Source organism: Drosophila biarmipes, chromosome 3L (assembly GCF_025231255.1).
Source record: "Drosophila biarmipes strain raj3 chromosome 3L, RU_DBia_V1.1, whole genome shotgun sequence".
Lineage (NCBI taxonomy): Eukaryota > Metazoa > Arthropoda > Insecta > Diptera > Drosophilidae > Drosophila > Drosophila biarmipes.
Window position 1 is genome coordinate 14,761,344 of NC_066613.1, and position 25,412 is coordinate 14,786,755.

Sequence of the window (25,412 nt, forward strand, 5' to 3'; positions counted from 1 at the left end):
AAAGGTGCGCCGCAGTACGGTCACACTATAACGGAGGGTGTCTGTGCTATTATAGCGAGGACCGCAACCTAATATTGAGTATGACCGTATTTCAAATAAGGTTTTGGTGTTTTGTATGGTATATACCAACCAGCACCGGCGGTACGGCCACACCAAAATGTTAGTCGAGACACCAACCAACCGTCTAGTGTGCCCGTACTGGCCGTATACAGCGTGGCCAATTGCAACGGTCGCCCTGCGGTCACACCGTTCACCCGTCACGCACGTCGTCGTCCATTTTTGCCAAGAATCGAGACGAAAATTTGTAAATTAAACAAGGCGAGTCGCAGACGTCGAACACCTACTGTCAGTGCATTTCAGTGGCCTTTGGAATATTGCTCAAACAACCAGCCAGCCGGAGCAATACTAATTTCCACCCGAGCATATAGATTAACCACCTAAACCGAAGTTGGGCCGTGAATGTGCGTGCGTATGTGCCAGCGGAGTAGTGGCACAATAAAAAAGTAAATAAAGCGCGTGTGAAGTGGTGCAGAAAGCGAAGCAAGAGAGCCGAAAGAGCCAGAGAATCCGATTAACGTACGTAAGTGCGATGGTGTGAAAAGTGTGGCTCAGCGTTTTTCCGCTGGAAAGCTGATAATGATATGCGATTCGACCATTTTTAAAATTTCATGAAATCAACATTCCAACTCACAACGGTGTGCGTGTGCGTGTCTCTGTGTGCGTGCGTGTGTGGCTGCTGCTGTGCAGGCCAGAGCGAGACAACTAGTGTGATCGCATTGGCTGCTGTCATTTTGGTTTCGTTTTTTTTAAACTAATCTCTGGTATTTGTCACGTAAAAGAGTAAAACGTAGAAACAAAAAGCGCATTAAATGTGGCTAAGAAAAAAGTATAAATTATGGGACGAGAAGGAGAGCAGCAAACTCTCCCGCACACACACACGTGTTGAGGTTAATCGAACTCTGGCCGTGTGCGTGTGTTGGTGCGGAAAACAGCTGGTACAGCTGCCGCTGCAGCAAAGAGGAAGAGGAAGAGAAGGAAGGGGCCAAAAAGCGGAGAGCAGGAGACCACGCTTATTATCCTTTTCATGCGTAGTGTTGTCGGTGGTTGCTTTGCTGTTACAGTTAACACTTTCCCCTGCTCCTTTGCTCCTTTCTGTCTTCTTGCATTGCTATGCATTGCCGCCGTTGTTGTTGCCTTTGTGTGGTGGTTTCACTGTCGGCCGTCCTTTAATTGCGCTGCGCCACTTCGTTTCTTCGCTTTTCCGCTTCTCCACTTTCTTTGCACGTTTCTCCCTCCGTTCGGAGTCGCTGGTCATTCGGAGTGGGAATTCCGATTCGGTATCGCCCTTTTCTTTTCCTGCGGACAGCAGCTGCTTGCAGGGCATCGGAGCTGTCGGCTATGGCCGGAAATAGCTAGGACCCTGAAAAGTAGCTAGGCTTTTTAAGGACCATTTAAAGTTTAAACCCTACTCCGATAGAGATATAATTTCATTTTAACATACTTGAATTACCCTAATAAATTTAACATAAACTTAAGTTAATAATCTTGGAGCTTGACGTCTTGGCAAAATGAAACCATGACGAATGTTAAATTGGGAACCGTCACTTCATGTTTTATTTTTTGCCTGCTCGTATATTTTTCAGCTCTCTTTCGCCTTGTCCTAAACCTAACGTCATCAAAGTCATTAAAGTTAGGCGGACTTGGCTTCTAAAAGCTTTTTAGCTGTTTAGGTTTATAAATGGTTTTCTTGGAAAAGAGATCGGCTTGCCGTAATTATGGCTAAATAGCATTTTAAAAGCATTTTAATATTTAATTTATGCAGCTTTATGTGCATTTAAATTATAAGTAACTTATGCTGATGTTTCTACCAAATCAATCTCTTGAAAGACAGCCCCCGTATTGCTAGTTATCTTGCCCCTCGAAGTCATTTCGAAAATCACGGCCTCCAGAAGCGATAAGATAAGGAAATGATATTATTCCCCGCTATATCTAGGGAGATAAGCCATACTGCCAGCACTGGCTTCGCCATAAATCGCTGCACCATTTTCTTTTATTGGCTGCGTGTGCGTGAGTGCACGCCTGTGAATCCTGTTTTTCCTTGAAACCAGTTTGTGGCCTCTCGCCAGCAAGGTGTTCACTTCACTTTACTCATTCATTGTTTGCTTGCCCCTTGCAGCCGACGCTCGATCATCCATCTGCAGCATCCATCATCCATCACCCGACACCGAGGCAATAATCAGCAACAGCTACCTACAATCAGGCGAGCCATCTACATCAGTCCCTCAGAAGAACCCCGGGAAGCAGAACCTCAATCATAGCGATGGCCTGTGCAACCCTGAAACGCGCCTTAGACTGGGAGTCGATGAACCAGCGTCCTCCGAAGCGCCGGCGCTGCAATCCGTTCGGCCAGGCCGGGAGCAACGGCGGCCCAGCGTCCCCGTCCCGCGACGGCCCCAGCACCTCGGCAGGACTGCCCCACACGCCCAGCAACCGATTCGCCAAGGACAACACCGAGCCCAGTCCGTTCAGCGAGGCCTCGCTGGCCAAGATGTCGCCAGGTGAGTTAATAAGGATGAGGAATCACTTAAAGTCTGTGTCTTGTGCGGTTAAGTTATCAATATGCAGCTTTATCCCTGGTGTTACTAAGATAATGATAATGACGGATAATGAGGAAACGTGATGTATTCAACAATCTTAATAGTTCCAATCCAAGTTCTTCTTTAACATATAATGGATAACCTATTCCGGATCCTTTTTCTGTAATATGAGAACTGTAATAAAAAGAAATCTCCCCTTATTGATTTCCAACCCCTATATCTCTCTAGTCTCCTAGCACCCCTAAAAATGTGCAGGTATTTCTAAACACCTTACCCCCTCCCAATTCCAGACAAAATGGCCGAGAGCTTGTGCAACGAGATCAAGAGACTGCACAAGCGCAAACAGCTGCCGATCACCTCGTCGGCCTTGGAGCGCATGCAGGACTCGGAGTCCAGCGGATCGGAGATGGGCCCGGAGAGCCCGCGCCGCCCGGACAGCCCACCGAACCTGATGCGCCACGGCGAGAAGGCCCTGTTCACGTTCAAGCAGGTGCAGCTCATCTGCGAGAGCATGATCAAGGAGCGGGAGAACCAGCTGAGGGAGCGCTACGAGTCCGTGCTGACCACCAAGCTGGCCGAGCAGTACGATGCCTTCGTCAAGTTCACATACGATCAGATACAGCGTCGCTACGAGGCAGCGCCTAGCTGTGAGTACTCAAATTGGGATCCCATTGATATGGTTACTAATTGTCTTGTCCTTTTCAGACCTGTCGTAAGGCTGTGCAGGTCCTCGAGCCTCGCACAAGGGAAAATAATAATTGCACTACGATCTTATGTGACGGTAGATCTACCGCGACAACAACAGCCCTCATTTAAAACTAAAACAAACCAACAAAAAAAAAACTAAAAAACTAAAAAAAAAACAACAAAAACAAACTACAGCATACATCGTGTTTAATATATTTTGAAATACACGCGAAGAAAGCAGTTATAGTTTATGCCTAGATTTACATATATATTGTATCGGTTAGCAGCAAAGGGATGAATTATTTAACAGCAAGCAGAAAAAAAACTAAGAAACCAAGAAATCTTGTTAAATTTATGTTTTTCACATAACGAAAATTCTAAATAAAATGACAAATATCTGATATGAAGAACAGAACTATAAGCACACGCCACTGCAGACATATATGGTGCATCCGTAGAGAGAACGATTCAATGAAACCTCAAACGTAGCTTCGTACATAACAACAGACCGACAGAATTGGTAAATATAATGTTAGGTACATGTAGCATATAAGGTATGATGTAAAACGTATCAAACTATATTGTTTTTGAAATAGTTATTTATGCGCGGAAGGCGGAAGGCCCCGAGCGAATGGGGCGAACATTAAAGCAACAAAGATAACTCACTACTCATGAACACTTTTCATAGTTTATTTTTGCATATTAGTTGTACTAAGGCGAGAAGCGACCGCTTTGTCTACTTTCTCGAGTATCGTTTGTTAATTGTTTCTTCCTTTGATGCAAATTATTGCAAAGTAATGTAAACACTCACAAAACAACTGAAATGTTTCGATTGGCTTTGCGACATACGGAAAAAAATACCGAAAAAGATAACACAAGAAAAGAAATGATATCCATTAAGTCAAATTGAACGCTTTCTTATATAATACGCTTGACAGAAGAAGTTTCATGTTCATTACAAATATTTTTTTCACACCCTGAAGAATATATACAAGAATATATGATATATATATATTTTTCAATTACCGCAATCATACATACTTTATATTAGTAATTTAAACTTAAAATTAGTAAAGAAATGCCATTTTTATATTAAAACAAACAAAAATAAAATGATGAATTGTAGAAGTCCGCTGGTCTTTTCTTTTTAAAGCTTTTAATTCTGTTTGTAAAATGATCTTTAAATTTCATCCGTTTGTAACCCCCATTATTATTTAAACCAACCCAAAATTTCTCAATAAAGCATTATGATTGGTTAAGGTTGCTCAAAATCTCAGCTGATGGTAAAAGTAAGCTTATAAACGTTTTAAAATTTACCAAAGCCTTGTGCATTTTTTTCAGGTGGGAAGACTAATGGCCGATTTAAATAATTTAATTCACTCCCGAACAACTTCCCATTTATGACTAACAATTACACTCCTTACAGTGGTTTCTCCAGACTCTGAGAATATTCAAATGATTTATTGATTTTTGTGCGTTCAACAGAAACTTTCCAAACTTATCACTAATTAACTAAAATACGCTTGTTTCACATGCTTACAATTACATAATAATGCATTAAAAGTCTTCAATAATAAATACATTTAGTTCAAAAATCAATTGAACGGAATGAGGAGGGTTATCTTATCATCATTATCAATTACAATCCGGCGAGGAGCGTCTCCCGGCTAAGCGAACTTCGATATTCAAATTCCACACGTAAACTAAGGAAAGGCTCTGGGGACACAACAATGTTCTAGAGGGGGGAGAACTTACGACCCGAAAGGCACTACATATGGTAGAATGCATACGATAATACGAGGTGGAGATGTGGAGGAGGGCGAGCTGTAGAGGGGAAAAGGGAAATTTCGAAATAAAAATATCAGTCGGTATTGTTGATTTCTGCATGTTTGCTTTCGAAGAACGGCATCGATAAACTGATGTGGAAGAGCGAATGGCTGTGGGAATTGGAATCAGAGTTGCTTCTTTTCCTTCAGCGGTGTGCCCTGGCCTGCCACGAACGTCGTCCTGGAGAAGGGGTCCACACTCGCGTCCCTGAAGGTCTTCTTCTGGCTCTGCAAACTCTTGACCGCCGACATAGCAGCAGCAGCCGTTGCTCGAGCATTATTCAGTTGGGTCTGGCCTCCCTGCTGACCCAATCCTCCAACTGTCGACTGGTGGGGACTACAGAAGACGGTCGCAGATGTTCCATTGTGTAAACATTTATCCGAATCGGAGCCAAACATGTTGACCGATGAGCTGTCGCCCAGCGGAGCCTCCACCCAGTTGCGCTTTATGGTTAAGGCGAGCTGGTCCTTGGCCTTGAAGATCTGCTCAATGATCCCATCGATTAGGGAGCCAAGTGTGTCGTACTCATTGGGCACCATTCCATCGACGCTGCTCTCGAAGTAGCTGAACATGGGAAACCAAACACGCGTCCTCTTGGAGTCGCTTTGCATGAGAGCCTGCGAAAAGAACGCCCTTAGAATGGATCTCTCAACAATATCTTATAAATACTCACTCTATTATTCGCCAGCGTATGGTAATAGAGAAACAGGCGCGAGGTGATATAGAAGGCCACGAACACATCGATGGAGTAGTGCTCATGGGCAGCCAGGATGAAGAAGATGCCGAACATGTTGAGCAGCCAGGTGAGCGTGTGCAGGAAGTACAGATTGCGCGGCGTATCTGGGGGATACAAGAAGGGGTCAGTACGACAAAAAAAGATGCTAATAAGCATGACAACTCACACTCTGTGATAAAGAAGTTGAGCAGGGTCAGGGCCACCGTGTGACCACTGAACATGTAATCGCCGCAGGTGCGCACACCCTGAATGGACATCCCCAGGCCGCTCCAGATGCGATAGGCGCGCGACATGCGGATGATCAGGGCACCCACCATGTCCACATTGGGATCGTCGATGGCGAAGTCCTTCTGGCTGCACTGCAGATGCGTTCCCGGCACGCTCAGCGAGGTGATCAGCATGGTGACGCAGCGCAGCAGGAAGACCGTGCCCGCCAGGGCGAAGAACCGCCGCAGCAGGACCAACCGGTACTTGTGGAAGATCAGCACCACCACCCAAATGGTGAACAGCAGCGAGCCGGTGATCTCGCACATGTTGAAGGCCCACGGAATGTGCGGCACATTGTCCAGGAAGATGTCCGGCAGCGGCGGGTAGCGCTTCATGTCCGGAACCCGCTCGTGCACGATGACCATCGTTAACGAGGTTATCCAGGTGACCACGAACGAGTAGCCTGCAAGTGGAGAGTAAAAATAGCTTGGTTACTAGGCGGATCCAAACTGTGACTAACTAAACTCTGCACATGGAAAAATCAGTTGTGAAATCGGCAATTTGCTACCGTAATCTAGAAACCCCAGACTAGAACGGATTGGATCTTTGAATTGATTTATTTGTAATTTGTATATTATATATTTTTGGATAATAAAAAACAAATTAAATGGAGATTTGGATTGCCTTTATAAAAAATCAATTGAAAAGGATCCTTAGAACTCATTTTCAATGCTGAAATAAAGCTGAAAAAGTTGATTCACAATGATGACAAACCCGCGAGAGATCAGTGCTTATATAAGTATAAAAGTACACTTTGGGATTTTCTGATAATCATCTTTCTTTGTATTATAATTGCACTATATATAAAGCGCAAACTTTTCTAACAAAGGAAAGAAACATTTTTATTTTGGATGAATTTGGCCTCATTTCAAAAGCGATAAAAGTGTAATATTAACTACCTAAACCAAGAATTATCTGTTTATTGCCTTATCTGCCAAAATTTAGACCTATCTATAGGAACGGCCATGACAAAAGAAAACAAACACAGCATGTAATGATAAATGCATTATCGAAAAATAATGGCTCTGATAGGAAATTAGCCCAGATAAGCCCATTGTTATGTCTGGACTTTGCTCATTTTAATATTTAGCGTATATTTTCTAATGGGAAAAATAATTTGACTGTCATTTAGGACATAGTAGTAAAATGTACAGACCATTAACGATACACTGTCATTAAAATATATATTCAACTGGAAGTTTTTCTTTGCAAACTCGTCTATTTCAAATGAAACAATGAGTGTATCTTTCCAGGTACCTAATGAAAACCGAAATGCGATTGACAACTGTGTTTATGCTTTGTCGCCAAACTTTTGTAGATTTCCCCGTAAAGTAAGTCAGCCGTTTGAAGGGTACCATAAACAAATCGGAATTTGAAATTTAATGCACGCAAAGTTACACAAAAAGCAAACAAGCCCGCACACCCAATGGAAGTAGTAAGCCAGAATGAGGGGCCAGGTTCCCCCACGAGTATATGTACAAATAAATGCGAGCGGCGTCCCCTCAATAACCTCCAAAATGCTCAAAACAAGTAATAGCAAAGCCCCAGAAACTATAATTAATATTAGAGTGACGTACTAAGGAACATTGCATGTGAAATAAAAGGCTTATTTTTGGGGTATCACGAGCTATTTTTGGTCTGGAAATGGACACCTAAAATAGAGGAAAGTTCAGGAACTATACTTGAAATATAATTATATGCTTTATAAAATATGTACAAGGCGTGCGTGACATTGAACTTTGAGGAAACCAATTAGATATGGGTTATCACTGGGGTAGAGATAGTATTGCTTGACATTTTGCTCCTCAAACGTGTTGATTCTTAGGGAATTGCTGGGAATGGCTGAGTAACCTTTAATATTTAAAACTCCATACATTGTAGGAGGCAATTAAGTGAACATTTTGGCATTCCCATTTAAATGGACTAAGAGGGTGAAATATACCGCTGATTTCAAGGTAGTCAGCTATAGGATATAAAGTACATAAGGTACAAAGTTTGTGAACTATTTTTAAACAATGGCATATGGTTATAAACCTATAGGAAAGCCACAGGAAGTGAGCAATTTACTGCGCCTCCTATTTTAAAAATCTGATATCTGGGTTCCCATGGGGAACCCTCTTAGTTCTCGGCTATCGCAGGGCAAGTTTATGGCTGAGTTGCGTTGTAGCGAAAAGCTCTCGAGAATTGGCACACGACCGATAAGCCCCGCCGAGAAGCAATCAATGGACAATTGACCTTCGTAATTGAAGCGGCCTACTCACCTAAGCTCATGGCGGTCTTGAAGTACTCCGGCGGAACATAGCGTCCGCCCATGCGCAAATAGGTGTCGCAGTCGGACACATAGCTGGGGCACTCGACCTGCGGGCAGGGGCACGTGGACGTCGAGGGAGGACCACCGCCGCCGGCGCCAAGGGCGCTGGACAGCGGCATGTAGACAGAGTTCCCGCCATGGCTCTCGATGCCCAGCATCACTGATTCCGCAGAGCTGTTCTTCACCAGCAGCTGCAGTTTGAGCGCGGCGAGCCAGAATTTCTTGAGCTCGCCGAAGGTGAGTTTGTAGCCCAGGCGGTAGCGCAAGTCCCGCACATCCTCCTCGGTGAGGGAGAGCAGGACCTCGCCGTCGATGGCCTCCTGGCGCAGGCAGTCGAGCAGGGTGCGCGAGAAGTGCTCGGTGAAGCAGGCCCAGTTGGACACATCCTCCGTGGACCACTGGGCCACCAGCAGGGGATCCACGGGCTCCGGCTCGGGGGATCCGTTCGTCAGGCGCTTCTCCGCCGGTTCGAGGTAGTGCGTCCGCGCCTCTGGATCCGACGACATCAACCCACCGCCCTCGGAACGGGGCTGAGTCACCGGATCGCCAATTTCACCGTCGCACATCGCGCTTTCTTTTTTCCGTTCGACGTTCTTTCTTTTGGGTTTGTTTTTGTTCAATTCAGCGATTTAGCCAATCCAAACAATCGTGCTGGCCAAAAATCAGGCGGAGTGCAGCATTATCTCACTGCTGGCTGCTGCGACTGCGGCGCATAATTATCACCTCACTTATTGCGCGACCAGCGTTTGTTGATGTAAAAGCACATTTAATTTGGTTTGGTTACTTGTAAAATCCAGACTGCTCAGTTTGCTCCGACCAGAGAGCGAGCGAGAGAGCAGAGCAGAGTGAGCGGCTCTGCTGCGGGCGGGAGCGAGATAACAAGGCGCACAGCTGATCGGGGTGTATCGATAGCAGGTGGCCAGGCGCGGTGGTTATCGATAAGCAGTTACTTGGGGGGCAAAGCAGTGTTCACACTATGAAATAAAGCTTCATGTTCTAATGAGTTTCTGAAAAATAATTACAAATTTACTGCAAAATATGGTGAAATATAAATATTAATGGTCGTAAATAAAATAAAATATTTTCTCAGTAACCTCTAAACTCTTATACAGTTCTATCAGTTAATTATCACCTGTTATATTACAAAGGACAAGTCACAGTACGTTTTTTCTATCTAGTTTTTTAGGCTATCTATAACTTTTGGTAGTTGCTAGCAATGAAAATAAATAGTTATAAGGTGTCTGAGAAGCAACATTTCCCAGAAACCATACCCGACTCTTCAAGAACTCAACAGTTTGCATCTGATTACCGCGTGTCGGTACTAATTCACTTTCGATTAATTCGCATCACAATCGAAGAGGTGCCGGTGTAAAAACGGTTATCGAGGCGACGGCGTCGCTTGCACTTTCCGCTCGCTTTCGCAAAGTGAGTTTTCAGTTCCCGTGCGAATGTTTGGACAGCATTAATCCTCGAGTAATATGAAGAAGGCCAAGCCGCTGCTGCACGACCATCTGATAACGATCCGTGTGAAAAAGGTGGGTCCGCGACCGTAGTTTTCCCGCAAGAACTTCCCTTGCTCCCTCCCGCCCGCATTGGCCGATAGCCGGCAAATTGCCGTGAAGAAAAAAACCGAAGAACCCTTTGTAAGGGCGGCGAGTTTGGGCAAGGAAAACAAGGTTAGGTCGCAGAATGCCCGCATCGTGTGCTAATTGCGTCTCCGCTCCCATTTCAGTACCTCGAGGAGCACATCGGCGAGACCTACCTGGATGTGAAGCAGATGACCAGGGAGTTGATGCAAAAGTATCCCGAGTACTCGCGTCGCAAATTCGGACCCTTCAGGCAGTTGGTGCACCAAGGTAAACAATGGGATTGAAATGGTAGGGCAAACTCTTTGTCGGCTAGACGAGAGGCCTGCTATTGGTGAACTAGTGCTGACCACTTTGTAAATATCACATGTTTCTGTAATAGTAAGACAGTTAAGTTGACCTTGGCATGGTTTTTATATGACAGCCATAGGAAAAGTTCTTACATTCTGGCGTAACTGGTTTACATAGCGATTATATAGGATTATAATAAAGTTGTTACTTACATTTTCCAGCATTCTCCATCATCTCGGACAGCTACAACTTGGACAAGGTTAGCAGCTCTGAGGACGACTGTATCAGCGAGGAATTCGAGGCACCACCCACCAATAGTGTGATGAGCAACATGATGAACAGCCTCTACAGCCAGTCTGTCCCCAGGAAGTCACTGGCCGCCAAGCCCATCAGCGAACCCATCGATATTTCCAGTGGGGACGACAACGACGATGACACGAATACCAACACCACCAATGGAGACGGGCCTACGGCTCCTGCTCCTCCAGCTGTTCAGCCCAACGCTTTGAAACGCCTGATGGAAGATTTGCCGGAGACAACAGCGGCTCCTAAGAAATGTGAGTTTTGATTCGCAGAAGATTGAACTTCGTTTAATAATAATTTCTATTAGCAGCTAAACAGAATACCCATCATGGCGCTGGCTCGGAGGCGGCACACAAGTGTGAGTAGTCCCACGCGTTACCCCTTGAAAGTCCCTTAAATCTTGCCATTCAGTTCCAGCAGGTTCGTGTCCTAGGGGTAAGAATCACTCTGAGGACGCCGGGCAGCGCAAGGATAATCGCAATGCGTCCAGTTTGTATCAGCAACTGCACCCGAACCAAAATCGGGACCGCCCGCGGAAGTACAAGAAGGAGCTGGAGGTGCAGCATACCACAGAGAGTTTCCGGGACATCGGAGGCATGGACAGCACCCTGAAGGAGCTGTGCGAGATGCTGATCCATATCAAGTCGCCGGAGTTCTATTTTCAACTGGGACTACTGCCCTCGAGGGGTCTTTTGCTACATGGTCCGCCAGGATGTGGTAAAACCTTTCTAGCCCGTGCCATAAGTGGGGTATGTAATGTAATATAAAGTTACTACGGTATCTTAACCAGACCCGTCTTTCCTCCCCCCATAGCAACTAAAAATGCCACTGCTGGAAGTGCCGGCCACGGAGCTGATTGGTGGCATCTCTGGCGAGTCGGAGGAGCGCATCCGCGAGGTCTTCGAGCAGGCCATAGGCTACTCGCCTTGCGTTCTCTTCATCGATGAAATCGACGCCATAGGTGGCAACCGGCAGTGGGCGTCCAAGGATATGGAGCGGCGCATTGTGTCGCAGCTGATAAGCAGCTTGGATAACCTGAAGGCCAACGAGTTTGGTCAATCCGTGGTGGTCATCGCGGCCACCACGCGCCCCGATGTCCTGGATCCTGGTCTACGTCGGATTGGTCGCTTTGATCATGAAATTGCCATACACATACCATCGCGAAAGGAGCGTCGTGAGATCTTGCGCATTCAGTGCGAGGGCTTGTCCATCGATCCGAAGCTTAACTATGATAAAATTGCCGAATTAACGCCGGGCTATGTGGGCGCTGATCTAATGGCCTTAGTCAGCCGTGCAGCTTCGGTGGCCGTAAAGCGTAGGTCTATGAAAAAGTTCCGTGAACTGCACGCTGCCAGTGAGAAGAACATGACCACGGTCACTCTGGATGACGATGAGCCCATCGAGGAGTCTTCTGATAAGGTTGAAAAAGAAAAAGAGGCTGAGCCAAAAAGTGAAAAAGAAGCTGAGAAGAAGGGAGAGACAAAAGAAAAGGCGGATGGTGACAACGTGACAACCGATAAGCAAAAATCGGAGGGTGACGCATCTAAAACAGAATCCCCCAAGAAAGCGACCAATGGCAAGTCACCTGAGAAACCAACGGACGCCGCCATGGAGGTGGACGAAGAAGCTGCTAAGGAGCCCGAAAAGCCCGCAGAGCAGATAGCGGACTCCTCCAGCGACGAATACTACGAGCCTACGCTGGCCGAGCTTACCAACTTTCTGGACAACCCTCCCGAGGAGTTCGCTGACCCTAACTTCTGCCTTACTCTCATCGATTTTGTGGACGCCATCAAGGTGATGCAACCTTCAGCTAAACGCGAGGGCTTTGTCACTGTGCCGGACACCACCTGGGATGATATTGGAGCCCTTGAAAAAATTCGCGAAGAGCTTAAGCTGGCTGTACTGGCGCCTGTTAAGTACCCAGAGATGCTAGAACGCCTTGGGCTAACGGCTCCTTCCGGCGTTCTGCTCTGCGGTCCGCCAGGTTGCGGCAAAACTCTTCTGGCCAAGGCTATTGCCAATGAAGCCGGCATCAATTTTATTTCGGTTAAGGGTCCCGAGCTTATGAACATGGTGAGTTAAATGAGATTGGGTGTGTTTCTATCCTAGTTAAACAATGTTTCTTTTTTTAGTATGTTGGCGAAAGCGAGCGTGCTGTGCGTGCCTGTTTCCAACGTGCCCGTAACTCTGCGCCCTGCGTTATCTTCTTTGACGAGTTCGACTCCCTGTGCCCCAAGCGATCGGACGGTGGCGATGGTAATAATTCCGGCACACGCATTGTCAACCAACTGCTGACCGAAATGGATGGCGTGGAGGAGCGCAAGGGCGTTTATATCCTAGCGGCGACCAACAGGCCGGATATCATTGATCCTGCCATACTGCGACCCGGTCGCCTGGACACCATTCTGTACGTGGGCATGCCCGAGCAAAGCGAACGTGCCGAGATTCTTAAGGCGACCACAAAGGTATAACGTTTTATTTTTGTAAATATTTGTATTTATTTATGATATTGGTAATTCCCACGCAGAACGGCAAGCGTCCTGTGCTGGCAGAGGATGTGAATCTCGACGAGATTGCCGCACAAACTGAGGGCTACACTGGCGCTGATTTGGCAGGACTGGTTAAGCAGGCATCTATGTTCTCCCTGCGCCAATCTCTAAACAATGGTGACACAAAACTCGACGATCTGTGCGTACGCAGCCAGCACTTTAAAGAGGCTCTGCAGCAGTTGCGCCCCTCAGTTAACGAGCAGGTAGGAATGCTTTAAAATACAGTCCTTCAAACCTCTCCTAATTAATGTTTTGATAGGATCGCAAAATATACGATAAACTGCGCTTGAAATACGCTGCACCTAGGGTACCCGCCTTTGATGATAAGTAACACTCTCAACAGAAATGGATTTGTTGGATTAGTTGATAAGAACACTCGCGACTCAAATAGAATGTGAATTGCGACTATTTACGTATGATTTTCAATACAAAAGCCGTAATGTTACCCAAAAACTATAATTTTTTGAATTGTAAGCCTACATTTGAAATGTGTAGAAAGGTAAATGCATTCTTTTATTTTTTAAAGGGTTTTTATAGTTTTGAAATATATCGGATTCATTGAACCTCTTTCATATTCATTATCTTTTTATGTTTTGAAGTAACTTACAAAATGTATTTTTTATTCTATTAACTTTTAACTTTATAATTGACATGTCTGTAGGATAGCAATGAAAAGGCCTATTTTATTTGCGCTCCATTACAGTTAAAGTAAGCCTACACATTTAATTTAAAACATAAATCTCTTACACGTTCGCACTAATCACAAATTGAAACTTCGTAGCTTATAGAAACACCCCCAGCGGCATTGTGGATGAGATGGGAGGCTTGCCCCGGCTGGTAAGAATAACGCCATCGCCACCGCCCCGTCCATCACGAGTAAGTCCGGAGCGCTTCACAGGCGGAATTCGAGGTTCCAGCTGCCGGGGAAAGAGTCCGGCGGGAAGAGCTTGGATTCCTTCAGGCAGATCCTGCGGTTCACTTGCTTTGAAACCCTTCTGGATACGAAGGATTTCATCGTGGGTCGCCCGAATCGTGCGCTTCGTCCGCTTCTTCTTGGGTTTGGACTTGGCACAATCGCCACCTGCTGCGGTGGACTCCTCCGTGGATGCAGTATGTCCTTCTGTTGCAATACCTTCGTTACCCGCTTCGAATCGCGCCGGACGGGGCAGTGGCGGCTCATTTTCGCGGACAATCTGATTACGCAGGTCGTACGAGCGCTTGCACATCTCCCGAATTCCGTACCAGCTCTCGTGTCCAATTTGACTGATCATCTCGACGGGCGGCTGAAAGCCTAGCTCCCGCGAGGGCAACTCCATCACCAAAGCCATCGGCACTTTCAGCACACCATATACGTAGTCTACAACGGAGCCGGCAATGGTTCTCTTGGTCAGGCAGCTGATACTGCCCGTTCGGTACTCCCGACCGTTGTAGGATTTGATGGCACTCCTGCCGGAGTTCGCTAGTGAGCTCAGTTCCCGCCAGTACAGTGGGTTATCACGGCAGTAGCCCCACGGGTACATGATGCTCTGGCCGTAGGAATGCAGCGACAGAAAGAAGAGCAAATTGGAGCTCATCCGGTTGAGCATGTTCCTCATGGCCCGCGTTTCCGGCTCGGAGAAAGGACATTCACCTTTGTACGTGTTGCGGTTAGTCTTGCTGGGCCCGCTGTTCCAGAAGATGTCGTAGTTCCGGTTGCAGTCAGTGCCCACAAATTTGCTGGATTTGTGGGGCCGCCGGTTCTTGCGCCACTTGGCATTCTGGGGAGGAAGGATTGGATTAAAGGTTTTAAAGTTTCTGGCACGAGATTACGCTTATGCTACAAATATCTATCCAAAATCGGTAAATATTATATTTACCTTGGTGCGGGAGTACTCGTAGCCATCGGGATTGACCAGCGGCACGATGATGAAGCGCAGCTTGCGGAGCACCTCTATGTTCCTAGTATACCTCTCCGTCAGCTGGTAGATGCAATTGAGGGCCGTGGAGATGGTGATCCACTCACGGGCATGTGTTCCCGCCTCTATAAAGACGGTTTTACGGCAGTGCTCACCCTCGTGGACCACTGGAACTGTAGACTTTCCATTGGGTGCGACATCGAAGGACCGCGGCGACTGTTCCCGGATAAGCGGGGATAACTCGACGTTATCCGCGTTCATCCAATTGATCTCCAGTGCCCGGACTTCCCTCTTCTCGTGCGTGTGTCCCAAGGTGTGCATGCGCACGAAATGGGGATACCGCTGGACCAGGTACTCCAGATACTGATTGACCTGCTTGTACTCCAGATAGGTGTGCAGGATGTCCGGCCGCGGGATGACCAAGCGGCGTAGTGGCGTCACGGGGGCATCTCGGCTCCGGTCCTTCGCCGTCTGAGTGTTACGTTTGGATATGGCCGCCATTATTGAGAATACAAAGGATTTTTAAAGAAGCAGCAAAAAAAAAAAACGATTTATCACTGTAGAATTTAAGAATATGGCCTATCGTTTGGATTAGACTCAAATGAAAATTGAGACTTCGGTCGGAACTGACAACTATGCGGAATCGGCCTGGCCTGCTGGGTGGGATTCTCACCTGGCACTTGATGTTCAGATGAAGCCGCTCGACCACGAGCAGAGCGAGCCGTGTGCTCTGCTTGGGTTTGTCTTCCATTGTGCGGGCCTAAACGGTGGCCACCCGGGTTTTGTACCACTGAATGGCAAAAGTCGTACTCCCACGGAGAGACCAACTCCCCTTCAGTTGCTCCTGATGATGCACTTAAAGAAATTTCCCTTAAATACAATGTTTTAATTTATAAAATATATTCAGGTAGGAATTTTAAATTTTAAAAATACATTCTGTTCAGTTTACACGGTATTTATAAGAATTAGGTAATATTATAGTTTTGAAAACAATTCAGATTCGATTTATTTCATACTGTTTAATTTGTTTCCTATTCTAAATTAATTAATCATAGTATCCATTTTCTCTCAGTGTTGAGTTCGCAGTGGGTAAATGGGACAGCGACAACGTTTAATAAGTTGGGCACGGTAGCATGTAATGCGGAATTGGATTTGGATTCCGGCTCGGAATCTCCCAGCCTGGCTGCAGCTGCCACAAAACGCAAATATGCTAAATGTCAGACAGGAGGACGGGGTGGCTTGACTGGTGCGCTTGGAGCATAAGCAGGAGCAGCGGCGTGGGCGTCCAAAAGCACAGGAGGCACCTTCCAGGGCAAATAAACAGGGACTCCTGGAGCTGGCGTGCAGCCTGGGAAACGAGCAGCGATTCGGAGGAGGAGCGGTTTCAGTCCTTCTCCGGTTAAGCGTTTTACAGCGGAGTTCATTTGTGGATCTCGGCTTCCTGGTTACACTCAGCTGCAGGAAAAAAATAAAAAAAATTGTTATTTAAGTAGTATTAAATAATGCTTATAAAATTACAATATTTAATATATTTAAAATATATATTCTCTTTAAATACTCTTATACTATACATTTTTCTTTACCCTAAAGAAATACATTTATCTTTAAAAGGTTAGGCAAGCCATCTATACTGTAAGTAAAAAACTACCCAATATTTGTTAGAAGATAAGAAATTAAATGTTTATTGAAAATAATACTCTAATTTATTACTTTATTATAGCATTAACCACCCTTTATGTGCCTAATTGCTGATCAAACGAATGTTCCGCCTCGCGATGCCCATAGAAGTTTTCCGCCAACTTGTTGCAGAGTGTAATATATTTCTTATGGCCTGGCAAATGTCATGTCAACGCAGAGTCAAAAGTGCGCGGCAGGTGGGTGTAGAACCACCACACAAGTTCATACAACCGTGGAGCCGTATCCTCAACCGAATCCATATAAATTGGTATAAATATGTAGGCACATGCGGGAGCAAGGCAACCAGTTGATTTATACAGGAACCATGTTCGTGTTGATTTTCATTTAACGGTCTTTTAGCCAACTTCCTGACACAGTGACTGCCATATATTTACGTCTGGCTATGTCTACATAATACGTTGTTACTGCTTTCTCAGTGGAATACCCTGACACTATAAAACTCTAAGCATTTCTTGATAAATTATTCAGATAGGCTTTCATTTTAAGAATGATATATGTATTTATTTTAATGGTTTTTATAATGCACCTTTATTATAAAACAATATGCTAGAACCAAAAGTACTTCGCTTTTATTAGGTTACCTTGATAAAAACATCTTTAAAAAGAGTTCCCATTTCTTTCATACCAATCATAAATTGGTTTTCCTTATATAAATCAGCATATTATGAAGTCGTATATTTAAAATTCCCCCTCTTTAAAATCCTTTTATTTTAGTGTAACTTGCTATAAACACGCAAAGCTCCTAACCAAATGCATGAACGGAGCAAGTGAAGCCTTTCCCAGTCAGTAAGTCAGTCGGTGGTTCGACCTGCTTTAGGGGTAAAAGTTAAAGGGGAACCCTTTTCAAGTATGCATTATGTCATTAGCATGTTGGCAAATATATAGGGCCAAACTTTGTGGAATTCGGGGGCTTTTTCCTTTGCCAGCTGACGTCTGTCTCCTGTCTTTCGTTCGAGTTGCGATGACGAAATGTAATGTAGCATAAAACTGTTTACGAATTAACGAAATTCCGAACAATTATGCCCAAACAAATTCGGATTTCCTGGAAAACTTTTGCCTGGACCTGCCCCAACAAGCTGAGTTCTTGTCATGTGGCAGGGCAATTTAAGTTTGTGCAATTTGGCATAGTTTGTGCGGCAATACTCCGATTATTTTGATTACTGTGCGAGCTCTACAAGATTGCCCACTTCAGAAGCCAATAGAAACTCTATTAAAAACCCATAAAAACAGGAAAAAAATATATTGACCTTTAAAAGCCCTTAGTTATTCAGTATAATATTCATGTATTCCATTGTTTGCTGTGCACGATAGTATTGCACTGAACAAGTTAAGATCAAATCTTTTTTCTTGAATTAAAAATCTCTGTATAGATCGCCTAAATTTATTTCTGTGCACCCCGCAGTTCCGTTCGCAGGCAAAAGATTTAAGTTTTCATGTTCACGGTTAAGGCCAAACGCATCTATTGTCGCCAGAGGTGTTTCAGATGCAAATAATCCCGCCGAAAGCGCGACCAAAACACAGTCACGCCTTGAGCCGAACAATACCAAGAGCCCGATAGAGCTCTCCTTATGCGAATGGGTATAAGCCTTTAGGCTAATGCGATCGCAGAGCGGAGATAGCGAATTAATTTGCTGGTGAAGTTGAATGCCCTTTGGGCTGCTGTTAGGTTATAATGGCGGTCTCTGGACCCGGCTAATAAATAAGCTAAAATGATTTAGAACTCGTCCAGAGAGCTGACATTAAGCCGAGCGGGCCCATTAAGTCATAGAAGTCGCACAAATTTTAAATGTAAATTATTTTAGCCAAACTAGTTCCACCGGAAATGTGCGAATGGCGGCTCATTTGTTCATCTCCACCTGCCGAACTGCCCAGCGAAAAGTATCGAAGAACTGCAGGCGGAAGTGCCCGAAGCTATGGCCAAGTGTTATAATTACACACAAAAGCGGACCGAGCCGAAAGCAAAGTCAAGACAAATGGAATCAAATACAAATATCTCATCATGAGTTGGACGTTGAGTGACCTGGCTTCTGGCGGCGAACACAATGATGATCTCTTGACGAATTAATGAACTCAATAAATGCGTATTTAGACGGTGTTGGACTGATGGTAACTGTAATGAACCAATCCAAGCCCAAGCTCTGGCTTCCGGCTATTTTGGGGGCCCGTGACCTTGTCCGGTTTTGGCCAAATTCGAAAGTTCAGTGCTCCAAAGTGCGGCCCATCTCCATCTGCGGCTGAGATACACGAGCACATCTTGAACTTTCAAATCGAATCGCCACAGAACACTCATCATCATGACATTAGGAAGCGGCCAGCATACGAGTTCCTCTATAAAAACCAGAAAATAAACAAGCAACGGCTTCAGAATCGATTCACGAACGGCCATATGCGGATGCAAAATCCACAAAATAAGCCAGAACAAATTGTTGGTGCGACAAAAAGTGATCAATAAACAAGTTTTCGATCTCCAAGAAAAAACCTGAGACCAATTAGTTCAAAGAAAAGAAAAAGTGCAGATTAAAGGGAATCGAACCGGTGAATAAATTATGCAAAAATATCAAGAAGTTCTTAGTCGAAAGTTGAAACATTTCAAATAGGCAAGACGCGTGCCCGAAATCTTGTCTCGTGACGCGCTTGCCGCTGTTTTATTTCGGAACTTCACAAACTGGTCGCAGAGCCCGACCTTGACACTCACTTTTCTAAACAATCAACTCGGATACGATCCGAGACCATTTTTTGGGCTTTTTGGCCAGCATCGCGTCTTCTTTCTCGGCCGCTTTACAGACCGCCCGTCAGTCTTCCGCCGGACCGGAGACGGAACGCACGGACCGCGTCCGCTGAGCAGCGATCACTTTGCAGTTTTACCCCCTCTCCCCCCCTCAGCTAATCACTCGAACTAAAGGCACTCGAAGAGCATTGCCTAATCGCCACAAGTGCAGCGTGCAAACAATAAAACAAACCAGCTAACAAAAGTGCATAAAAAACATACAAAAACGTGTGCCCGTCCATGCAACTGAATATTTTAATACATAATTAGCCAAAGATCGTGGAAGCATCTCAGTGTGGAAGTGCATACAGTATATACCTCCGAACATGGCTAAAATGTGGCAGGGAATCGTGTGGAGCTGGGCTTTCTGCCTCGTCGGACTGGCGGCTTTCGGCCTCGCCAACAATCTCGCCGGCTACGAAGGGTAATCATCAGCGGCTACTCGCATTAATTATAATTTACATCGTTACCGAAAATAAGAAAAAAACTCGTAATACGTAATACACATCAATCAAGTGGCTCTTCTTTAGGGCAAGTCATTAATTGAATTTTTTTGGTCAGTGGTTTCTAGCTGAGAAACAGGTTTTCGCATCGCAGTTTTTTCCCCAGTTTGCGCTAACGAGGACGACCATTCCGCTCGTCCTGAATCATTCCAAAGGCTCCAATGAACACAGCCGCGTACATTATAAAGCCGTCCAGCATATTGAAGTCGCTCTGTTGCGATCTGTAGGATAGGTATGGGATGGCCACTATAGAGGCCAGCCAAAAGTAGCGATACTGAAGGCAGAAAAAGTTTGCCATATCCCGTAGAATTTGCAGCATTTCGACGATTTTTGGTTTTTTTGTGTCTTATGTGTAGAGTTTTGGAAACAATCTGCCTGGATCACTAGAAAAAATGTAGGCTGCGATCATTTAAAATATAAAGTATATAAAAGATATAATTTTTAAGAGTCTTAAGAGTAAAACATGACTAAAACGGTTTTAAATTTAAGAAATTTTAGACTATTTTTAACATAAAATACAAGAAACGACCTAAAACATATACTTTTAGTAATTATTAAACAACAATTAAACTATTATTAATGAGTTATTGAAGGCATTGTTTTTATGCGCGATAAAAATATTTATTAGATGTAAAATCTTTTGATGTTTTTTTCTTGAAATATGCAAACATTACTAGCCGCATCTAATCGTGGGATAAACAAAGGTTTATTTTACTTTAATATTTCCTCTAAAGCGTTGGCCGAATCCATGGTCGTTGGGCAGTGATTAGAAGTGGTCATAATAAGGGAGGTAAACGTTTTGTCGCTTGGCCAATGGCCAGCAACAATGCCGTTGATAATTTGCACAATTGGTAATTGCCAAGAGATCGCAGTGCGAAATGTTTGTCAGTGGACCATGCGGCGTATGAGTGATGGATGAGGGAACTGTGGTTGAAGGGGCCCTAATTCCAGGCCCACTTTCTGGAATTCCGTATCTAAATTAAACGCTTCCTTCCTATCAAACCAGCCAGATGCTTTATTTCCTAACCGTTTTCAAGTTCAAATGTAAAGTTGAAACGCAGTGATATGAATTTTCACAAGGCCGCTGGTCATTTCGTTGGACAATGGGCTCTGATTTGGTTAAAAATGCGTTGGGAAAATTTGAACAACGATTCATACACTTAAGAGATGAAGAATGAGACCCGCTGGCTGTTTTATTTTGGCCAACCGAAGGGGGCGTCTTATTAAGTTATCATCGCAAGAGGTTGGCTGCCTCACGTGATTAACCTTTGTCTGCATTATATTGGGTATTATATCATATCTATCGTATGCCCCCTGCCGCCCACGAAATCCCATAATGCAGACGAGATAAATATGCAGGGACTCAAGACTTGTTGCTTCGCTGTTTCTGCTTCTATCTTGTATTTCTTGTATTTGTATCTTGTGTGTCTTTTCGTTTTCCGTTGTGGAATTTCATGAGATGATAAATTGGCCACCGATTCGTACGAGGTGGCAAAGAGCCAACAAGCGGCGGCCGGCAGTCGCTTTGCATAAATTTATGAATCAACAACTCATTTTGACGCCAGGCGAGGGCGAGCCATAAATTAATTTGTTGTCCAATTAGTTTGAGACATGTGGAGCAATCATCGGGATTTCCCGCCACTAGATAATCATTATCAGTTAATTATGTACCGCTAATAAGCATATCACACTCCGAGTTCCCAAAAATGGCTTAGTTAAAAGGGGCAAAGAGTGCAAAAATAGTTTGCTGTTAGATTAATTAAATGCCCGTCAAATGGATGCCAATATTTATTTGGCCAAACACAGCATATATCTACCATGAATTAATTAACACATATCTCCAAACAATAGATCGCCCAACCTTGACATAGTGACTAGAAATTATGGCTTTTAATTTGTTTATCGAACAAAATTGATCTTTTTACATTTGGGATAAAATGTTTAAAACAGCATTACAAAAAAAATGTTGTGTTGGCCTATTTTCTCAAAGAGTTTTTATCGCTTTAGTTTTGTTTAGATACAAAATTTTTGATTGGAAAGATTTACGTAATGGCTTAGCATATTTTGATTTTCAATCTTTAAAAAAGATGTAATGAAAGCAAATTAAATATATAAATTTAAATTGATTTTAAAGAAATGTATATTTACATTTAGGGTAAATGCAAAACAAAGTAATTTTATCTTGAAATAAGTTTTTACAAAACTAAAAGTGTTGAGCATTTAGGAGTCCCATGATGTTATTGATGATATCAATATTATTAATTGATTAAAAAGTTTAAATAGTTTTTAAAAAAGTTATAATTTTCCATTTTTTGTTTACCCATAAAAGTAACTCAAAATTCAATCATTTCAGCTACACCAAATACACAGTGCAGCATGGTGGCGAGGACGCCTTCCGCTACATGGTGGATCTGCAGACGAATGACGCAGAGCTGGACTTCTGGCTGCTGACCAGGAACTCCTCGGTGTTGACGGTGAGCCCCAAGCGGAAGAGCCAGTTCGAGGCTCGGCTGTCCAGTTTGGGAGTCAGCTACGAGATGCAGCCCCTGATGGAGCTGATGGCCGCCCTTCAGGCGAATAGCTCCTATGCCGAGGATAACTACGGCGGGGAGTACGAGGAGTGCCAGCAGGGGGACTGCGAGCAGGCGGAGCAACCACGTCGCAGGACCCGTCGCCAGGCCCGCGGCTTCTTCTCGCACTATCCCCGGTACCACGAGGTGCTCAGCTTCATGAGCGGACTGGCCTCCCGATACCCGCAGTACTGTCGCTACGAATCCCTGGGCCGCTCCAACGAGGGTCGCCACATTGCTGCCCTCTCGATTTCCCTGAACAGCAGGGTTCGCTCCCGCCGAGTGGCCTACATCCAGGCAGCCACCCATGGCAGGGAGTGGATCACCACGCAGACTGTTCTCTATTTGGCCTACGAACTGCTCACCAATCTGCGGGCCTTCACTAGGGTCCTGCAGGATGTGGAGATCTTCCTGGTGCCGCTGGTCAATCCCGATGGTTATGAGTACACCCACACGACGGTAAGTTATAATCAATTAATAAATATTGAAGAAGAATATTTTTTAAAATTATATATTACTTAAATAAATATATATTTAGATTGATTTTTATAAAACTTTAGATTCTCATTTTTAGGTAGGTTTTTTTTAGGTTTTTTAGGTAGGTACCTATATAAACATAAAACAAACATAAACTATAAGTAATAACTTGCAGAAAATTTGTTTCCCAAAAAAATATCAAAGACTAAAAACATGTGTTCAATAAGACTTGCTCATTTATCTTAAACTACTTACTTATACGCTTTTAATAGCCATAAGAAGCTGGGGGAAAACACATTAATTATGTTAGAGAAAAGTGGCACTTAAAAAGTGTTTAAGTGACAGGGGATTTAAAATGATTTTAAAATGTTTTTGTGTCTGATGAACCAAAATACTTATGTACTAATAATGTTTTAATAAAATAAAATAATACTACCTAGATCTATTAATATGTTATTTACTTTAACAAATCTCTTTCAGGATCGATTCTGGCGCAAGAACCGTCATCGTTATGCGGGTCATGCCTGCACCGGCGTGGATATCAACCGAAACTTTGGAAACCACTGGAACTACCAGGGCGCCAGTCAAAACGTAAGCCACTTGTTGACCCCGCCCGTGACCTTCGTCATTGACCCTCGTGTGTAATCCGCAAAACCTTTCCATGCCCAACTGCAGCTCTGCTCGGAGGTGTACTCGGGCACAGCGCCCAATTCGGAGCCGGAGACCTCGGCCGTGGTGCGATATCTGGAATTCAATCGGAACCGTGTGAAACTCAGCCTGGATGTGCACTCATTTGGCAAATTCATTTTTTATCCCTACGGCTATGCGAAGTGAGTATGGGCGCAGAGTGCAGGCTCCCTGATTTCCATGTTCCATGTCCGAAAATCCTCGGCTGTGGATGAAGGCCTGGCCAGCGGGTGGCCCAGAAAGAAATTCAATTTACTTTTCAATTATTTGCTAAAAGCAATTAAGCTCGAATATTTCTGCCAATGCATCCATTTAATTCTTTTTCATTAGCACTGTTCGAAAAAATATTCAGGCTTACAATTCTTTTTGGATCCGTTTCATTGACTGCATGTCGAAATAAAATTAGGTTTTGAAATTTACAGTATTGTATCTTGTAGGCCGTTTTCGTATCCACATAGTAAGATACACTTAGGTAAAGGACTTAACCTGCGGTTAGAAAAAGATACCTTAAATTAACATAAAGAAAGGCAGCCCCTAGAAAGCCAATTATTTTGTTGATCATCTTTTATTTTACGAACTGATACATAAATATTTAAAATATATTTTTAAATAATTGTGATGTTTGAGATTGATATAATTGATTGATATAATATTCATAGTGTGTTTTATTGGTTAGTGTAGACATAATAGTTTGTTTATTTATGTATCTACAATTAGTTTTAAATAAGAAATATCTAATGTTTTCTCTCTGTGCAGAAACACCGTGCCTCCCACCGTGGGAACGCTGCGTTCGGTGGCTCTGAGGGCCGCCAACCAGATCGGCAGGTACCGCGGCACCCGCTACACCACCGGAACCTCTGCCTCCATTTTGTACGAGGCCTCCGGCAGCCTGGACGACTTCGCCTACGGCAACCTGGGAATCCCTCTGTCCTACACGCTCGAGCTGCCCGGTGACGAGTTCCACGTGCCCGCCCACGACATCATCCACGTCTGCAAGGAGACTTTCGCCGGCTTCATCGAGTTCATCCGGCACGTCAGCCTCTACTAGATGAGGCTCCAGCATTTCCTACACTGTTTAAGCAATTGAATTTATTGTTTGTTTAATTTAAAATAATTAGTGACCTCGTTGTTAAGCATTAAAGAAATGAATTTAAAAAATATTTCCTTGAATATCACGTTCCATCAGAAGTTTTTGTACAGCTCATTGCCTAATAGAAAACAGAACTTCATTTATTATTGTCTATATGCCAAAAATGTGCGACCTAAAAAAATTGGGCATTACCTTTTTTAAAAGGTGTTGTATTTTTAAAGCCTATATCCAAACGCTTAATGAAAAACAGCATTCAAAATTTTAAAGTTGTTATTGCATCACGTTTTTATCTTCATCAAATCTCAATTTAATTAGGTACACACAAGTTTTTGCTTCAATTTGATTTTCCTTTATTGTGGGTTATAGCATTTCGGTATATGCTGAAGAGATTTTTCGGAAACAATTGGGATAAGTAAAATGAAAGAGTAAAACAAAATCCTAAAAAAATATATTAAATTGAAAATTAAATAATATTTTTTAAGTGAACTGGAACTAGTTTATTTTAAAGCTTTTTTCAAGCCCTGAGCACAGAAAGGGGAAGTACTAACTTTGTCTAAGCCATAAACGGAAG

General features: G+C 44.1%; 5 protein-coding genes and 1 long non-coding RNA gene across 8 annotated transcripts; 3 read left to right on the forward strand and 3 right to left on the reverse strand.

Annotated features, from left to right (window-relative positions):
* The first annotated feature begins 223 nt into the window (after window positions 1-223).
* LOC108028513 (akirin) lies at window positions 224-4,412 on the forward strand. Of its 2 annotated transcripts, none has more exons than XM_017100395.3 (4): window positions 224-580; window positions 2,177-2,558; window positions 2,888-3,244; window positions 3,303-4,412. In XM_017100395.3, the coding sequence occupies exons 2-4, from the start codon at window positions 2,321-2,323 to the stop codon at window positions 3,311-3,313; spliced, it is 606 nt and encodes a 201-aa protein (XP_016955884.1). In that variant the 5' UTR covers window positions 224-580; window positions 2,177-2,320; the 3' UTR covers window positions 3,314-4,412. The 2 variants fall into 2 exon arrangements, with proteins under 2 accessions (XP_016955884.1, XP_016955885.1); XM_017100396.3 differs by having other exon boundaries at window positions 225-576.
* Window positions 4,413-4,704: 292 nt separating this feature from the next.
* LOC108028512 (ceramide phosphoethanolamine synthase) lies at window positions 4,705-9,266 on the reverse strand. The gene is made up of 4 exons (XM_017100394.3): window positions 8,376-9,266; window positions 6,014-6,517; window positions 5,785-5,951; window positions 4,705-5,728 (listed from the first exon to the last, which is right to left on the reverse strand). Exons 1-4 carry the CDS (start codon window positions 8,989-8,991, stop codon window positions 5,237-5,239), a joined length of 1,779 nt encoding a protein of 592 aa, XP_016955883.1. The 5' UTR covers window positions 8,992-9,266; the 3' UTR covers window positions 4,705-5,236.
* Window positions 9,267-9,790: 524 nt separating this feature from the next.
* On the forward strand, window positions 9,791-13,728 carry LOC108028508 (nuclear valosin-containing protein-like). 2 transcript variants are annotated; one of them, XM_017100390.3, is made up of 9 exons: window positions 9,791-9,960; window positions 10,158-10,281; window positions 10,524-10,859; window positions 10,913-10,963; window positions 11,017-11,354; window positions 11,419-12,678; window positions 12,738-13,070; window positions 13,133-13,357; window positions 13,414-13,728. In XM_017100390.3, exons 1-9 carry the CDS (start codon window positions 9,904-9,906, stop codon window positions 13,483-13,485), a joined length of 2,796 nt encoding a protein of 931 aa, XP_016955879.1. In that variant the 5' UTR covers window positions 9,791-9,903; the 3' UTR covers window positions 13,486-13,728. The 2 variants fall into 2 exon arrangements, with proteins under 2 accessions (XP_016955879.1, XP_016955880.1); XM_017100391.3 differs by having other exon boundaries at window positions 10,916-10,963.
* Window positions 13,729-13,812: 84 nt separating this feature from the next.
* On the reverse strand, window positions 13,813-15,656 carry LOC108028509 (carboxypeptidase B). The gene is made up of 2 exons (XM_017100392.3): window positions 15,011-15,656; window positions 13,813-14,911 (listed from the first exon to the last, which is right to left on the reverse strand). The coding sequence occupies exons 1-2, from the start codon at window positions 15,548-15,550 to the stop codon at window positions 13,937-13,939; spliced, it is 1,515 nt and encodes a 504-aa protein (XP_016955881.1). The 5' UTR covers window positions 15,551-15,656; the 3' UTR covers window positions 13,813-13,936.
* Window positions 15,657-19,745: 4,089 nt separating this feature from the next.
* Window positions 19,746-20,396, reverse strand: LOC108028511 (uncharacterized). Its single transcript, XR_001768397.3, has 2 exons — window positions 19,985-20,396; window positions 19,746-19,929 (listed from the first exon to the last, which is right to left on the reverse strand). It is a non-coding gene; the product is annotated as an uncharacterized LOC108028511 (long non-coding RNA).
* On the forward strand, window positions 19,841-24,911 carry LOC108028510 (carboxypeptidase B). The gene is made up of 5 exons (XM_017100393.3): window positions 19,841-19,938; window positions 22,371-23,046; window positions 23,545-23,655; window positions 23,740-23,894; window positions 24,508-24,911. The coding sequence occupies exons 1-5, from the start codon at window positions 19,841-19,843 to the stop codon at window positions 24,797-24,799; spliced, it is 1,332 nt and encodes a 443-aa protein (XP_016955882.1). The 3' UTR covers window positions 24,800-24,911.
* The last annotated feature ends 501 nt before the right edge of the window (window positions 24,912-25,412 follow it).

Bases quoted from the DNA above. Each gene is read 5' to 3' on its own strand.
- LOC108028513 (XM_017100395.3), top strand. From the start codon at position 2,321: ATGGCCTGTGCAACCCTGAAACGCGCCTTAGACTGGGAGTCGATGAAC. The intron at 2,559-2,887 runs GTGAGTTAATAA...TCCCAATTCCAG, and splicing joins GCTGGCCAAGATGTCGCCAG to ACAAAATGGCCGAGAGCTTG.
- LOC108028512 (XM_017100394.3), bottom strand. From the start codon at position 8,991: ATGTGCGACGGTGAAATTGGCGATCCGGTGACTCAGCCCCGTTCCGAG. The intron at 5,952-6,013 runs GTGAGTTGTCAT...TGTATCCCCCAG, and splicing joins CAACTTCTTTATCACAGAGT to ATACGCCGCGCAATCTGTAC. The intron at 5,729-5,784 runs GTGAGTATTTAT...TTCTTTTCGCAG, and splicing joins ATACGCTGGCGAATAATAGA to GCTCTCATGCAAAGCGACTC.
- LOC108028508 (XM_017100390.3), top strand. From the start codon at position 9,904: ATGAAGAAGGCCAAGCCGCTGCTGCACGACCATCTGATAACGATCCGT. The intron at 10,964-11,016 runs GTGAGTAGTCCC...CTTGCCATTCAG, and splicing joins CTCGGAGGCGGCACACAAGT to TTCCAGCAGGTTCGTGTCCT. The intron at 13,358-13,413 runs GTAGGAATGCTT...ATGTTTTGATAG, and splicing joins GCCCCTCAGTTAACGAGCAG to GATCGCAAAATATACGATAA.
- LOC108028509 (XM_017100392.3), bottom strand. From the start codon at position 15,550: ATGGCGGCCATATCCAAACGTAACACTCAGACGGCGAAGGACCGGAGC. The intron at 14,912-15,010 runs GTAAATATAATA...CTTCCTCCCCAG, and splicing joins ACGAGTACTCCCGCACCAAG to AATGCCAAGTGGCGCAAGAA.
- LOC108028510 (XM_017100393.3), top strand. From the start codon at position 19,841: ATGGCTAAAATGTGGCAGGGAATCGTGTGGAGCTGGGCTTTCTGCCTC. The intron at 23,047-23,544 runs GTAAGTTATAAT...AATCTCTTTCAG, and splicing joins ATGAGTACACCCACACGACG to GATCGATTCTGGCGCAAGAA. The intron at 23,895-24,507 runs GTGAGTATGGGC...CTCTCTGTGCAG, and splicing joins TATCCCTACGGCTATGCGAA to AAACACCGTGCCTCCCACCG.